The following is a 15,204-nucleotide window of genomic DNA, read 5'->3' on the forward strand; positions in this document are numbered from 1 at the left end:
AGGACACGCTAGTCTGTATGGCCTAAGCGTATCGTGTTTCACGTTCGCAGTGCATCAATTCAGTCGTCGTGCTGCTCGATATTTTTTTCCTGTTCGGGTGTGCCCCTGCGACCAGTTATTAGATCTATTGTAGCAATACTCGTATCCTTGGGTCCGCGACGTTAGGCATAAGTACGCTAGCCATAAGGACGTTAGGCATAATTAAGGGGCTACAGCTCTTCGATGAACCTACGCCAAATGGAGTATCCTTCTCCACTGGACTCGATCCTGGGCCAATCGCTTCCAGTCGCCCTCAAGTCCTCTTCAACTGCAAAAAGCCATCTAGTACGTGGCCTTCCACGAAGCCTGCGGCCTTTTCCGGGTTATCTACTAAATATTATCTTCGCTTGCCGTTCTTCCGGCATACGAAAAACGTGACCAAACCACCGTAGTCTGCCGTGATGCATAAGCTTAACAATATCCAGCCCTTTATACACCTGGTACAATTCGTGATTCATGCGACGCCGCTAGATACCGTTTTTACCGCCGAGTATTGTCCGCAGCACCTTACGCTCAAACACTCCGAAAGCTCTCCGATCAGCCTCCTTTAACGTCCATGTTTCATGGCCGTATAAAGCCACCGGAAGAATCAGAGTAGTATACAGCGTGAGTTTTGTTTTCGTTTGCAGACTACGGGACTTAAGCTGGTTAAGAAGTCCGTAATAAGGGTAACATCATTATCGCAGGCATAAGTACGTTAGGCATAATGGACGTTTGGCATAATTCTGCCTTTTTTATGTCATAGTTTGTACTTATGCCTAACGGGGTATACCCCGTATCCTTAGTGTATAAGCGCATGTCGAATTACTCCATTCCTATTGAGAAGCCGTATCGGTTTCGATAAAGTTCATGTTTGGTTTTTGTCAAAAGCATAATGACACCTTTTTTCTTTCAGGCTAAGGTTGGAGTATTTGTTGTTTTAATTGGCTTTTTTCGGTGACAATTAAATCAAACAGCAATTTAGCGTTACGCGTTTCGGCTTACTACGCTTCAGCCATCATCAGACGCTACTAGCTGGCAACCTCCTAGCTGTTCAGTCAGACAAACATAACTTATGTTATAACTTATGATTTAATTGTCACCGAAAAAAGCCAATTAAAACAACAAATAAGTTTCCACGGTGATTAAACCCCAGTCAGTAAGGTTGGAGTAGTCTGTGCAGCGCATAAAAGTCTTCTCCCTTCACCTCAGTTCATGGCTACACGTTGCCAACCACGCAGCCTGCGGTGGGTCCGCAAATCGCCTTCTACCTGATCGATCCACCTTGCTCGCTGTGTATCTCGCCTGCTCGGTCCCGTCGGATCGTTGTCGAGAACCATTTCAACCGGTTTACTGTCCGAGATTCTGGCTACGTGCCCGGCCCACCGCTGTCTTCCGATTTTCGCGGTATGAACGATGGATGGTTCTCCCAACAGATGATGCAACTCGTGATTCATTCGCCTCCTCCACGTACCGTCCGCCATCTTCACCACACCATAGATGGCACGCAGCACTTTTCTTTCGAAATCTCCCAGTGCGCGTTGGTCCTCCACGAGTATCGTCCAGGTCTCGTGTCCGTAGAGAACTACCGGTCTGATAAGCGTTTTACGGCGAACTCCATTCAATCGTAGCGTTTTGCGGAGTGTAAAGTACGTACGATTTCCTGCCATGATACTTATCCGAATTTTTCTGCTCATTATCGGAGGTCACCAGTGAGCCCAAGTACACGAAATCGGCGAAACCAAATAACTGGATGAAATTCGTGAAAATCGTTCCACTCGTGTCGATCCCTGACCCCTACCCCCTTCAAAGCGATGTTGAATAACAGACACGAAAGACTATCACATTGCCGCAAAAGTTCGCATTTCACGACCTCTGGTCCTGTCTTTATATAAAAAAAGAACTTTTTATAGTAGTTCGGAGACTCATGATGTTATATACCAATCGACTCAACTCGTCGAACTGAACAAATGTCTGTCAGTCCGTGTTTATGTGTGCGTGTGCACACGAAAACCGCAAAACATTAGCCACTTTTTCATATAGTAATTCTCAACCGATTTTCTCGCAACAAGTTGCATTCGACTTGGGACAAGTTGGGACCCAGTTGATCACTATTGAATTTAATCACGATCGATCATTGCGTTCAAAAGTTATGTAGAAAATGGCATCGTCACCGTGAGGTGGATTAATCTGTTATGAAAACTCATATGTGAATATGTACGTTATGTGGAAGATATTGATTTGAAAAATGTATTGGAGGTAACCACTTTCCCTTCGATGGGACTCGAACCCATGACCCTACAATACGCTAGACTGGTGCTTTAATCAACTAAGCTACGAAGGACCTCCGTCGGCCTTCGCAACCTAGTGGCTACTGAATGAGCTCGAGATTCCCAAATCTTCCACATAACGTACATATTCACATATGAGTTTTCATAACATTGTAAATTAACGTCCAATTCGGGTGGTGCAATCCCCAGAAATAGGCAATTATCTTTGATTGAACTGATTAATCTGTTTTTTTTCCTTAGTTCAATCAACATAAATCCTAATCAAATTAATATCCATTGTTCAAATAAGAATTCGTAAAATTTTCATCATAAGACAGTAAAAAAAAACACTCATCATTCCAAGCCGATCGCAAGATTAGACGTTCAATTGTATGCTTTACTTTGTACATCTATTCTGATTCGATTCGATTTGTGATTCGATTTCATATATCATGCAAATTGAAGCTAAGAACTAAAGGATTTTGTTTGTAATGCATGTGAGTCAGGGATTGAACTTATCATTTCATTATCATTTAGTATTTAGCAAATAACTCATTCCAGAGGCGGAATTCCGAAAAGTGTTGTATGGCGGACTTCTAGCGCTGATTCCCCACTACAACTTTGTCTAAGGGCACATTGCTCTATGTCAAATATTAACAGCGTGAAACGCTAGGAACACTCAAAATACTAAATGATAATAAGTGTTATCATCATTTAGTATATAAAGTGATACTAGCGTTTCCCGCGGTGAATATTAGACATAGACCAATGCACCCTTAGACAAAGTTGTAGAGGGGAATCAGCGCAAGAAGTCCGCCATTCAACACTTTTCGGAATTCCGCCTCTGAAATGAGTTATTGGCTGAATACTAAATGATAATGAAATGATAAGTTCAATCCCTGATGTGAGTATAATAGTTAAATAAGATAAAGTACTAAGCAAAAGTAATCGATCGTAAGTTCATTAAATAGAAGCTATACTATGCTACAGCAAGGCTACAACTACATCATCAACACAATAAAATATGTCTTTTTCAACGAACCGTGTTTATCTTTCTCTTTCAGTATTTTTTCCATGTCACCAGCTTTATTCTTCACGCGACCGAGGAAATCTGAATCCAATTTTTGGCAATGATACACATCAATGTTTCGTCGAAATGTTTTGGTTTTTTATGTTTTTGGTTTGTGACATCATAGAAAAAGAAAAGAAAAAGTTTTCGAAAAAGTCATGATTAACACCAGTTCAACTTTCTCAGCGCGGAGATCCAAATAAATGTAATTTCCCTAGCTGGTTGATTAGTAAGGGGTTATTTACCAACAAAATTGCCCAAGCATTTGCAATTCAGACTCACCTGAAATTTTCTTGCCGGCTTCCGATGAATGTGAGTCGGTTCCAGCGGGAACGAGAAGTCCTTCCGCCTGTAAATTAAAGAATTGAGTTTGCCAAATCATCGTGAAGAAATTGAAATAAGTTACCTCCAGTGTGCTCGGGCTCATGGCAGCATATTCCTCGGCATGCAGCTCGAATATCAATCCTTCGATATCAAAGAATAAAATATGACTTTCAGCATCTGCAACATTGAATTAGTTTATTAGTTGATCAGTCATTAGAATGCGCTTAACGAATAATATTCTTTTAATAATATTCAGAGCCTCAGCCTAGTGTTTTTTTTTTTACAATTCCATGATTATAAACTATGAGGTTTTATGCCAAAGGCCATAATCAAGTAGTCCGTTTGTGCTGAACCATGAACTGTTCTTACCTTTAGGGTTAGTACGCAATCCTTGGATTATCAACGGACTGCTTCGGTTCTTCATCAGGAAATCCCCATGCTGATTATTATGCGCGTGCAGTTGCTGCAACTGATGAATACCACGCTGTGTGGCGTGGCGAATGGCGTTGAAGTTGCGATGACGAAGACCTCTTTGGTAATCGGGAAGGAAACAAGAGGCATCGGATCAGACAACTTTTACGAAATGTGTTTCCACAATGGTACATACCTGAAGAAGTGCACGGCAGGATTTGAAAGACCCATTTCCGATGTTGATCCACTGCTACTGCCCGTATCGCCTGTATTTTCGTCACAGGCATTCATCACTTCCTCCGCAATTATTCCTGTGTATATGCACAACACAGCATTATTTACAAAATTCCAACAAAAATATCCAATATCAGTTAGACATACCATGAAGAACTCTATCCAGATGTCCCGTTTCCATCTGCCACACGTACACGGTGCCATCCGAGCAACCCACAATCAGGAAGTCATCCAACGGACGCCACTTGATAGACACGACAGGAAACAGGTGTCGACTTGCGAGTGTCACGCACTTTCTTTCCTGAAGACTCAACAGTGTTACTGAATGGTCGGAGGCGACCGAGCAAATGCACTTCAGAATCCGTGGCTGAAAAGAAATTATTGTTCCACTGTTAGCAGTACAGACACAATGATGGCTGTGTGGCTTAAAACTTACGCTGCAAGTAGGTGGCGGTACCAGTAACTGAGTAATTTCGCCAGCATGGACACAGAATCGATGGAGCAGTTGTCCACTGTAGAGATCCCACAAACACACGGCAAAATCAACACCACCGGACACTAAATGAGACTTTTCGTAACGAGGATGTGCCAGTGAAGGACACAGCAAGCAGTTCACACGACCGCTGTGACCGTTCAGGATTTGATGACGAGGCCAGTCTATAAGAAGAGTTTGAGGAAAAAAAAAGTTATTATACTTTTTCATAGCAATAGCATAAACCTAACTGAACTTACCACTCAGTTCCTGGTGCTGCCCATATAACAAATGCAGCATCACGGTCTGTGTGGCCGGCACGATAATAATGCTGCCATCTTCGCGACCAACGACCAACCGGCTTTGCATGGGAAGATAGATGCTGGCCGTCAGCTTAATCATCGGTTCACTGCTGTTGCGGTACAACTGATCCAGAATGCCTACCGGTAGCGGATTCATCTTGTTCCATGCCTCTTCCAAGCTCGTGCAAAATGTCGATTCAAGTGCTGTAATAATACAAATTATTGTCATGCGAATCAATCCTAAACAGATGCAAGAAAAACCATACTCGAAGGAAGTCTCTTTTCATTCTGGATCACTTTGATTTGCTCCATCGATATATCCGGGACGGCCCAGATATTGATGTAGCCCTCGGAATCACCTCGCAGAAGATACTTTTGGATCTTTCCACCACGGTTCGATGTAACTAACTTTATAGTTGGTGGACAGGACAGGGGTTTCTCGCCCGTTTGTGAGAGTACGCAATACAAGAACGGAGAATCCTTGCCAATCGACGGACCATGAAAATCTTTATTGTCCGGAATGCTGTTTGCCGGTAGGCGATACATGTAGCCCTTCCCTTCATCAGACCACAGAATAACGCGATCGTTTGCCAGGAAATCACCTCCCATCCAGCGTTCACCAGATGGAGAGATTACGCTGCACAAAACGGTGAAATCGCCAGCATCGTAAATCTGCCAATACTTTGCGCACACAATCAAAACCGTACGTTGATTTTGCGAACAGCAGTTCATTGTAATGGCGTTCAGACATCGGATTTGCTTGGACTCATTCTCGTAGATCGGTTCAGAGTACTTGTTCTCATTTCCAATCAACGTCCAGACTTTGACGGTTCCCGTTGTGGTGATGGCCAGCACAACATCGTCCTTGCGCTTGGAGGGTCTCAAGACGTGCAGAGCCGATATCCAGTCTGGATTCACCTTAGAGCTTAGAGAGAACAACACTTCCAGGCTGAAAGGATCCATCACCATGATTTCCGCGTAGTATCCGTTGCAGAACAGTCGAATATCGTCGCAGTTAGCCATATGGTAAGCCTGGATGTTGGTATGCACCTGGGCCATCTTGATACTCTCGGTGCACTTGCCATCGACCAGGTCCCAGGTGCACATTTCGCCGTTCTCCGAAGAGCTCACCAGGAAGTTGTTGTCCTGTATGATGGATGCACGCGTCAGGCAAAGAACCGGTGCAGTATGGCCGACCAGCAGACATCGAGGTGTCATTTGCAGCGTTTCCGGATCGACTTGCCTGCAATGAGGAGCAGTTTGGATATGATCAATTTAAGATGCTGAATCCGATTGAATTCATTATAATTAAAGAGGTAATGATTACGTTTAGGATGAAGTATAGATAAAGTCTTTTCCAAAGTCCATATAACCTTTTTTCTTCGAGTTGAGTTTTTGATTTCGTCTTATGACTAGATGCATCATATTTATTAAGACATCTATTACCAAACTTATCAAAATCCCCAGAATAGCATAATTCCAGAACTAAAAGTGATCAAAAGACAGAATTTTGTCACATGGCAGAATTTTGTTTCTTTATTAAGTCTGCTATTGTCTAAGGACTAGATCGACGTCTTCCGGAAAATAATACGAAACGTTTCCGCAACTTCATTTCACAAATTGTAAAATTAATTTGTCTCCAAACGAATCATAATACACTGCTAAACAATCCAAAATGTATAATAAACTACTTTAGTCATTAGTCATTAGTGTTGTCCAGATTTAAGATAAGCTTTACTGATATATAACAGGCTTTTGGAAGATCAAGGGGAGAGAATGAGTCAAGCTCATGTGGAAAGTATAAAGGTCGAAAGTCAACTGCTGAATTAAATATCTTAATTATGTTTTTATTTAAGAACACTGAATTCGGCTGGTTCGAATTGGCTGATTCCGATGTTTCCTTTAACTCTTCTGACATAATGTGATGATATTTTGTTCATCATCTCGAGTACAACGCAAATAAAACTCTCATAAATAATTTTAAAGCTATATTGTCAAACCCTTTATCATTCCTCAATCAACTAATTTAAATTCTGATATTATTTTTTTTTTATCTTGACATACACAATTTAGTTCAATTATGGCCTCTTATCAATAATTCGCAATATATTCCTAATTCTACTGCAATCAACCTTATTTTACCCTTGACCTTATTACAATTAATAAATGAGATGTGTTGTAGTTACAAAATAATAAAACCTTAAATTTAATTTCCTTCCCCCATATTTATGGCGCAGTTTCTTAATAATCCTTTAAAAATAACTTACCACAAACAAATCTGGCCATCGTAACATCCAGTTGCAAGGATTTTCTGGTCTCGTGACAAAAACACACTCGAGACACAATGGGTGGGGGTGTTTGGCCCCCACAACACCACGGGAACTACCAAATTCGTACTGAGCATCGTAAAGGGTCACTTATTTTTTCTCTCAATCACTAATGCGCAACTATCATTGATATATATTTTAGATAAAAAGTGTCTGCGATAATGTTTCGAATTAACCGACCATTGTTTCTGTTCCAATTTTTTTTTGTCAGGCAATTCTCTCGGGAATGACGACTTTTCACTGTTATCGATCGGTTATTTACTTTCCAAATTTCCGCTCGGAATCAGCTATCTTTTTGGAGTTAATCACCTCTTTTCACTTCTGCGGAAATTCAACTTTACGGTGCACCATATTTCACAGCTGGAAAACCGCTAAGATTACTTATTTTCGCAAAAATGTTCAAGCTATAAGGATTTTCAATCAAAAATTTGCATCGCGACGAGCACTGATAAGATTTTTCATCTTTGACAGCTGATGATGATCCACTTCCAGGGTTGTATTCGCTGCGGCCGCTGCGGACGACGAATGCGAATAAGGGACTAGAAAGAACATGAAGAGAATGTAAACAAATACCAAGAGAACCCATGAAGCATAATATGATAGAGACTATTATATATCCATAGATAAGCGATTCGGTCATTTTATTTCAAATGCAGTGTGCACACGGTGCACATCATGGTCACAGAGATGGAGGCTCGAACAAAATTTCAAGCAAAACATGTGTTAACCGAGGTGTTAACAATCAAACCGAACCTCAACTCCACGATGTCGACATCACTCAGGAAAATCGACACATACTTTATGGCAAAAATCCATGTATTTTGAAATATGAATATCATTTGTCGGCACATTGGGTTGTTTAGCAAAGAAAAATATGAGGTTTTTTATAGTTTAACATAAAGAGCATGCTTTCCTGATCTCCAACATATTTTTATTTTGTTTGTAAATCTTTTATTTACATTTTTGTGCAGCAAACAATAAGCTATTTCAATCGATAGAATGACACTAACATTCATAGAATGACATTTGGCCCATGCAGCATATGAACAAATTTTTAGTCCCATACAAATTGGGTTGTTTAGGGGTATATATGTTTTTACATATTCTGAATCTGCATAAAAAACTGAGCCTAACCTCAATTTTTCAGAATTTTTGGAGCCCCGGAACTATTTTTAATTTGGATTTTAAATTTGTATGGGATGTTCTTATGCTGCATGGGCCAACTGTCAATGTATGAATGTTAGTGTCATTCTATCGATTGAAATGGCTTATTGTTTGCTGTATAAAAATGGTAATAAAAGGTTTACAAACAAAATAAAAATATGTTGGATATCAGAAAAGCATGCTCTTTATGTTAAACTATAAAAAACCTCATATTTTTCGCTGCTCAACAACCCAATTCTTGCTACTCTAATGACACGTCTTTACGATTCAAATTTGGGAGCCGGCACCGCCTTCGTTAGTAAATCTGCTACCTGGTGCTGACTGCCAACGTGCACCAAATCGATCATGTCCTCCTCGATCTTCTCACGCACGAAATGATGACGAATGTCAATGTGCTTACTGCGTGGTGAGTAACCGACTTCTCGCTCAGCAAGGTGGATCGCGCTCTTGTTGTCGCAAAAGATGGTGATCTTCTCGGCCACTCCAGATAACTCCTGTCGTAGTCCGCGCCACCAGATTGCTTCTTGTGCTGCTGCCGATACCGCCATGTATTCGGCTTCCGTCGTTGACAAGGCCACTGTAGACTGTCGTCGACAATTCCACGAAATCGGTCCGCCGGACTTCATGAAAACATATCCAGTGATAGACCGTCGCGTCTCGACGTCGTTACCCCAGTCCGCATCACTGAAGCCAGCAAAACGCTCATCTGCCTGCTTGCTATAGATAATCTTCATATCCTTCGTCCCTTTCAGATACCGCAAAATGCGCTTTGCAGCTGTCCAGTGGGGTTTGCCCGGATCGCTACAGAACTGGCTGACTGCATTCACGGCAAAGCTAATGTCCGGACGCGTGCCTTGCGCCAGGAACTGGAGACCTCCTACAAGCTCACGGAACGGAACTTTCTGCATCTGCTTACGTTCTTCCTCGCTGCCAGGACTCATCTGCTTTGTCAGCTTTTGGTTGTGGTCCGCCGGGGTTGCTACTGGATCACAGCCGTCCATGCCGAACCTCTCTAGTAACTGCTGAATGTAATGCTCCTGATCCAAACAAACAGTACCTTGCTGCCACGTCACCTGGATTCCAAGGACTTTGTTGGCCAATCCGAGATCCTTCATCAAAAACTTCGCCGTAAGCTGCTTCTTGAGATCGTCCACCCAGCGCTGGTTGTTGGAAAATATCAGGAGGTCGTCAACATACACCGCCACAATCAGGATCTGTCCATTCTCAATACGGTAGTAGACGCACGTGTCGAATTTAGATCGTGCCAGTCCGAACCGCTTCAGTTCGCCATCCAGTTTCTGGTTCCAAACCCTGCTGGCTTGCTTCAGTCCGTACAGCGCTTTCTTCAACTTAGACACTTCTCGGACTAGCGGGGTTGACAAAACCTTCTGGCTGCTCCATATAAATATCCTCCTCTCCCAGCTCACCTTGCAGAAACGCGGTCACTGCGTCCAACTGGTGAATCCTCAGGTTCAAACCGGCGGCTAACGACATCAAATAACGGATGGTAGCATACCGAACCACGGGCGAGTACGTCTCGTCCTCGTCATAGTCGACGCCCTTCACTTGGGAGTAGCCCTTGATCACCAGACGAGCCTTATACCTTTCAATGGATCCGTCGGGATTTGTCTTCACCTTATACACCCACTTGCAGCGGAGTGCTTTCCTTCCACCAGGCAGATCGGTGAGCTCCCATGTCTGATTCTTCAGCAACGCTCGGTACTCCTCCACCATTGCATCTTTCCAACGGCCGCTGTCCTCGCACGTTATCGCTTCCTGAAACGTCTCGGGCTCGACGCTCGCATCATCTGACGTACCGCAAAGCTGTGAAGTTTGGGAAGTACCGTGAGGAAGAATACTGAAGCCCATATGGAAATCTCGATACTTGCCTGGGGTTACGCGCTCCCTCACACTGCGCCTTACCAACTGTCGTGGGTCCTCTGTTTGTGGAGGGAGCGCAGCAGGTTGTAGGTCGGCATCGACCAGCATATCGTCGGCGTCTCTGAAGTCCTCGGATTCGGATTCACTAAGTTCTTCATCTCGCGCCTGCAATTCGTCCTCTTCACTGTTTACGACCTGTTCCTCTGCAACTTCCATTTCGTTCTGCACAACCATTTCGAAAGGTACTTCTTCCGTCGAGGGGCTCGCTTCGTTTCGAATAATCTGTTCTTCATCCAGAAATATTACGTCACGACTAACTGCTACATCTTGAGTCTTGAAATTGTACACCCTGTACGCTTTCGAATTTTCACTGTAGCCCATGAAGATGCCCCGCTCTGACTTGGCGTCCCATTTCCGTCTCTTCTCCTTGGGAACATGCATCATGACCTCGCTTCCAAAAATGCGCAGATGGGATAAGTCAGGACGCTTACCTGTGAACTTTTCCTCGGGAGTGACTGGTAGACCTTTTGTCGGTGAACGGTTGACGACGTAAGAAGCAGTGGCTACTGCTTCCGCCCAGAATCGCTTTTCCAGCCCGGCATCGAACATCATGCTTTTGGCGCGCTCCACCAACGTCCGGTTCATCCGCTCTGCCAGCCCATTCTGCTCCGGATTATACGGAACCGTAGTTTCGTGGTGAATTCCTGCTTAACGCAAGCACCGCCGCATCGCACGATTAACATACTCCTTGCCGTTATCCGTTCTGATCTGCTTAATCCTTTCTCCCGTCTGGTTCTCAGCATACGACTTGAAATCTTCAAACGCTTCTAACACATCCGTCTTCGATTTCAGAAAATAGACGAACGCCTTCCTGCTTGCATCGTCGATGAACGTCAGGATGTATCGGCTTCCTCCCAACGACGCTGTCTCCATTGGCCCACAGAGATCAGAATGAATCAGCTCGAGCAACTGACCAGCCCGGTGACCCTTCGCCTTAAACGGTTGCCGTTGGTGCTTGCCTTGGATACACGGAACGCATTTCAGGAATTTCCTTCTTCAAACTTCATTCCAGTCGCTATGGCTTCAAGTCGCTTCATGCCACCTGCCGAAAGATGTCCTAATCTTCGATGCCACAGTTGAAAACTGCTTCTCTCTCGTGCCACGTGCACTGACGGATTCTTGACCAGCTTCAGCTTATACAGGCCATCCGATTGCTTTCCCACTGCTACTACTTCCTTCGTGGGACTGACAACCTTGCAGGATTCTTTGTCGAACATGACCTGGTAACCGCTCTCACACATCTTGCTCACGGATAGTAGGTTCAATGCCAAATCTGGAACGCACAGGACATTCTTCATAGAGATTTCACACGACGTACCTCCTATGTCTGCTTCCAGATCGACGACACCCTTGGCGACGACGACCGCTACAGTACTATTTGCAACGTTGATGCTAGCCGACACGTTCTCCGCTTCTCTCAAGAGCTCCCTGTTCCGGCACAGATGCGTCGTTGCACCGGAATCGAAAATCCAATCGACATCGTCCTTCGCCGACTGGACTGCATTAAACGCCGCGAAAAATGCGGCATGACCGCTTGGCTTCCCACGAACTTCACGGTTGTCCTTCTTCTCGCTGGGTTTCCTCTGGCACTGTGATGCATAATGTCCCGATTTCTTGCACCGGAAACACTTCACCGCTGACTTATCCATCAATTTCGGCTCCGGTCTTGAATGACTATAGAACGCACCATCACCTGACTTGCAATCCTTACCGACTTTCACATCCTGCAGGATTTTCGCCTTGACAACGTCCGCCGTAAGCTTCATACCCGACGACTCTAATCCTAGAATCATCGGTTCGTACTGCTTCGGTAGACCCTTCATCAGCAAACTCGCTAGCCAAGTGTCGTCCACTTTGAATCCTACCTCCGAAAGATCACTGAAAACATTATACACGATCATGCAATTGGTTTTACATATGAATTTTCACTAGTTGAGTTGCATACTAAAATAACGTGTAATTCCAGTTCCTAATGTCAAAAATCAAAACGTTCGATACATTAGAACTACATGGAGAATAAGAAGGAAAAACACGTTAAATCTTTATGTATTGCTTTTGTGAAAAATGTCAAAATGGGTACCGTAGATTTTTCTACCAGCTCCAATATTTATACCAATTACAGTCATAATTAAAACACATTTTTTTTTAATCTTACTAGTGAAAACAACTTCTTATATTTATTAACATAAATTTGTTCAGAAGAGATACCACCGAACATTCAAATAATTTACCAGGCATATCATTTTTGCTGTTTAATCGACTATATGAAATGGTATCGGGTAGCGCGATCCAAATAGCTGCGAGCCGGCGAATGAATGACGAATCATAATCCTGTAATTTTATTTATGCTTCAAAAATAATTTCAGGAAAAAAAAGATTTTAAACTCACCTTCCTCCTCACTTCATTAGTAAACATGTTTTGTGTCCATATATAGGCAATTTTTTAGTCGGTTCAAACATTTCACAATGATTTTCAAACTCATTATTAAAAGTGTGTGAGAGTAAAACAAAATATTCCTCAAACTGCTTTGCAAAGGGTTTTAGTATACTAGACATGGAAAACGATGTTCCTTACACGTTGAATTGAACAGTATTGGCAAGTGGTGCCGATTAAAATTTGTTTCTGATGAGTTTAACGTGGATTGTTAGTAGAACTGACGAACGGCGAAACACGTTAGATACACGGGAAAATGCACATTGAGATCAACGTGGATAATTAGTGAAAATGGGGAGTGATAAAACACGTTAGATCCGCGTGAAAGGGAACATTAAGCAAACGTGTAGATTATTTTCAGTGTGGTGACTCGTCGTAAACAGCTCGTTCACGTACTCCTGAGTCGTCTGGCAAATGATGTCTTCATCGCGTTCAGCGCCGACCAGCCGAATTCCAGTCAGTCTCCTCAACAGGCCAATCTTCCGAGTTGAACCGCTATGTTCATAGGTATCACGCAGGTTATCCCAAGCTTCCTTTGCGGTTTTGGCGTTCCGCACTAACCCGTAGATCTTGGGATCGATGCTCAGACATATCGTGGCCAGGGCTTGCTCGGAAACTTCGTCGCTTACTGCCGGATCGTCCGCCGGCTGGTCCTTCACTGCGCACCACGTCCGTTCCTTAATCAGGATCATCTTGGTCGCGAAAGACCAGGAGCTGTAGTTCTCCGAACCACGTAGAGTTTCCCTTACCGGCAACGAAACTGAACTGCCCGGAACACGACCGCCAACGCTGCCTTGTCCTCTGGAACCGCCTTGAGATCCGTTTCCTTGATTCCTGGAGTTATCTTGAGGTCCGTTTGCATCTTCAGGATTCACCATTTTTCTTGATCTTGATGAAGACAACTTTTCTTCTTGAACCTTCCTCGCGTTGAAATTTTTTCCATACAAAGTCGTTTCCTTAGCAACTGCTAGGGCCCGTAACCTATTGGGACAATTGAATGAACACGTCTGCTTGGTTTGATATGATAGTAGAGACTGATTTATTAGCTAGACAATTAACGATGACATACTATGATCTATACGAAATTCGATGGTTACTGCGCCAATAAAACGAGAAATTCATCTTGATTTCCACAACTCCCACAATAAGTCCCTTTTAATTTCCACAAGAAAATTTTCTCAATTAATTTTCATAGAAAATTCTTTCGATAAGAAATTGAAATTGTGCTAGTGTTAAATGGATATTTCTCATAATTTTCAAGGTAAATTTTTGCAGGAAAATCTCCCTAAAAGAAATTCAGACCAAACTTGCTACACACTTTGGTTAAATTCTTGAATTCCTTTGATTATTCTTCCAGAAATATCTTTGGACATTCTTCCAGTGTTTTCTCTGCGAATTCCTCTATGAATTTCTTCAAAAAATCGTCCTGGTATTCTTTCTGTAATCCCTCCAGGATGTTGTCCGGAATTTCAGTAATTTTTCCGAAAAATCCTCCAGGAATTCATTTGGAAGATCCTCCAGAACTCCTTTGGTAGTTCCTTCACGAATTCCTTCAATAATTCTTCCAGGATTTTTTTTTCGAAAGTTTTCTCCGGGATTGCGGTGGAAGCTCCACCAGGGATTCCTCCGTAAGTTCCTCCTCTGGAAGATCCTTTAAAAAAGCTGCCGAATGACTCTTCAAGAATGCCTCAGGAAGTATACTATGAAATTTATCTGGTAACTCCAGGATTTCTTTCTGAAATTTCTGCAGCAATACCCCAAGAAGCTCCTCCAAGAATTCATCCAGAACTACCTCCAAGAATTTCTCCAGAAGTTTATTCAGGAATTCTACCGGAAATTGCTTCAGTAATTCCTCAGGAATATCCTTCAAAAATTAATCAGGAAAATCCTTCAGGTATTCCTCCAGAAAAAAACTTCGGAATTTATCCTGAAGTTTCTACAGGAATTCCTTCTTAAGTTCCTCCAAGAATTCCTCCGGAAGTTCCTTCTGAACTTTTTTCCGGAAGTTTCTTCAGTAAACCCTTTGGATGTTCCAACAGGAATTCCTCGGGAAATTTCTTAAGGAGACTTCAACAAGTAATTAAAAGCTCCATTCAGAAGAAATTAGTATAAGTTATAAGAAGCTCCATCAGGAATTTATCCGGAAGTTGATCTAGAAATTTTACCGGAAGTTCCTTCAGAAAATTCTCTGGATGTTTCTTCAAGTATTTCACAGTATATTTTGAATCCCAATAGGGT

General features: G+C 42.8%; 1 protein-coding gene across 5 annotated transcripts in view; it reads right to left on the minus strand.

Moving 5' to 3' along the window:
• The window catches only part of LOC134211996 (WD repeat-containing protein 7), a 37,092-nt gene extending 29,185 nt beyond the window's left edge, over window positions 1–7,907 (minus strand). For 3 of the 5 annotated variants that reach the window (XM_062689448.1, XM_062689450.1, XM_062689447.1), the window contains exons 1-10: window positions 7,368–7,907; window positions 5,367–6,343; window positions 5,059–5,304; window positions 4,763–4,983; window positions 4,474–4,693; window positions 4,289–4,403; window positions 4,051–4,211; window positions 3,764–3,858; window positions 3,640–3,706; window positions 3,331–3,399 (exon numbers count right to left, since the gene is read on the minus strand). In XM_062689448.1, coding sequence (XP_062545432.1) covers window positions 3,331–3,399; window positions 3,640–3,706; window positions 3,764–3,858; window positions 4,051–4,211; window positions 4,289–4,403; window positions 4,474–4,693; window positions 4,763–4,983; window positions 5,059–5,304; window positions 5,367–6,343; window positions 7,368–7,504 — 2,308 coding nt within the window. In that variant the 5' untranslated portion in view covers window positions 7,505–7,907. The remainder of the gene's footprint in view (window positions 1–3,330; window positions 3,400–3,639; window positions 3,707–3,763; window positions 3,859–4,050; window positions 4,212–4,288; window positions 4,404–4,473; window positions 4,694–4,762; window positions 4,984–5,058; window positions 5,305–5,366; window positions 6,344–7,367) is intronic. The other 2 variants (XM_062689451.1, XM_062689449.1) reach the window with 1 other exon arrangement.
• Between the last annotated feature and the right edge of the window lie 7,297 nt (window positions 7,908–15,204).

The sequence above is a fragment of the Armigeres subalbatus genome, chromosome 2, assembly GCF_024139115.2.
Source record: "Armigeres subalbatus isolate Guangzhou_Male chromosome 2, GZ_Asu_2, whole genome shotgun sequence".
Classification (NCBI taxonomy): Eukaryota; Metazoa; Arthropoda; class Insecta; order Diptera; family Culicidae; genus Armigeres; species Armigeres subalbatus.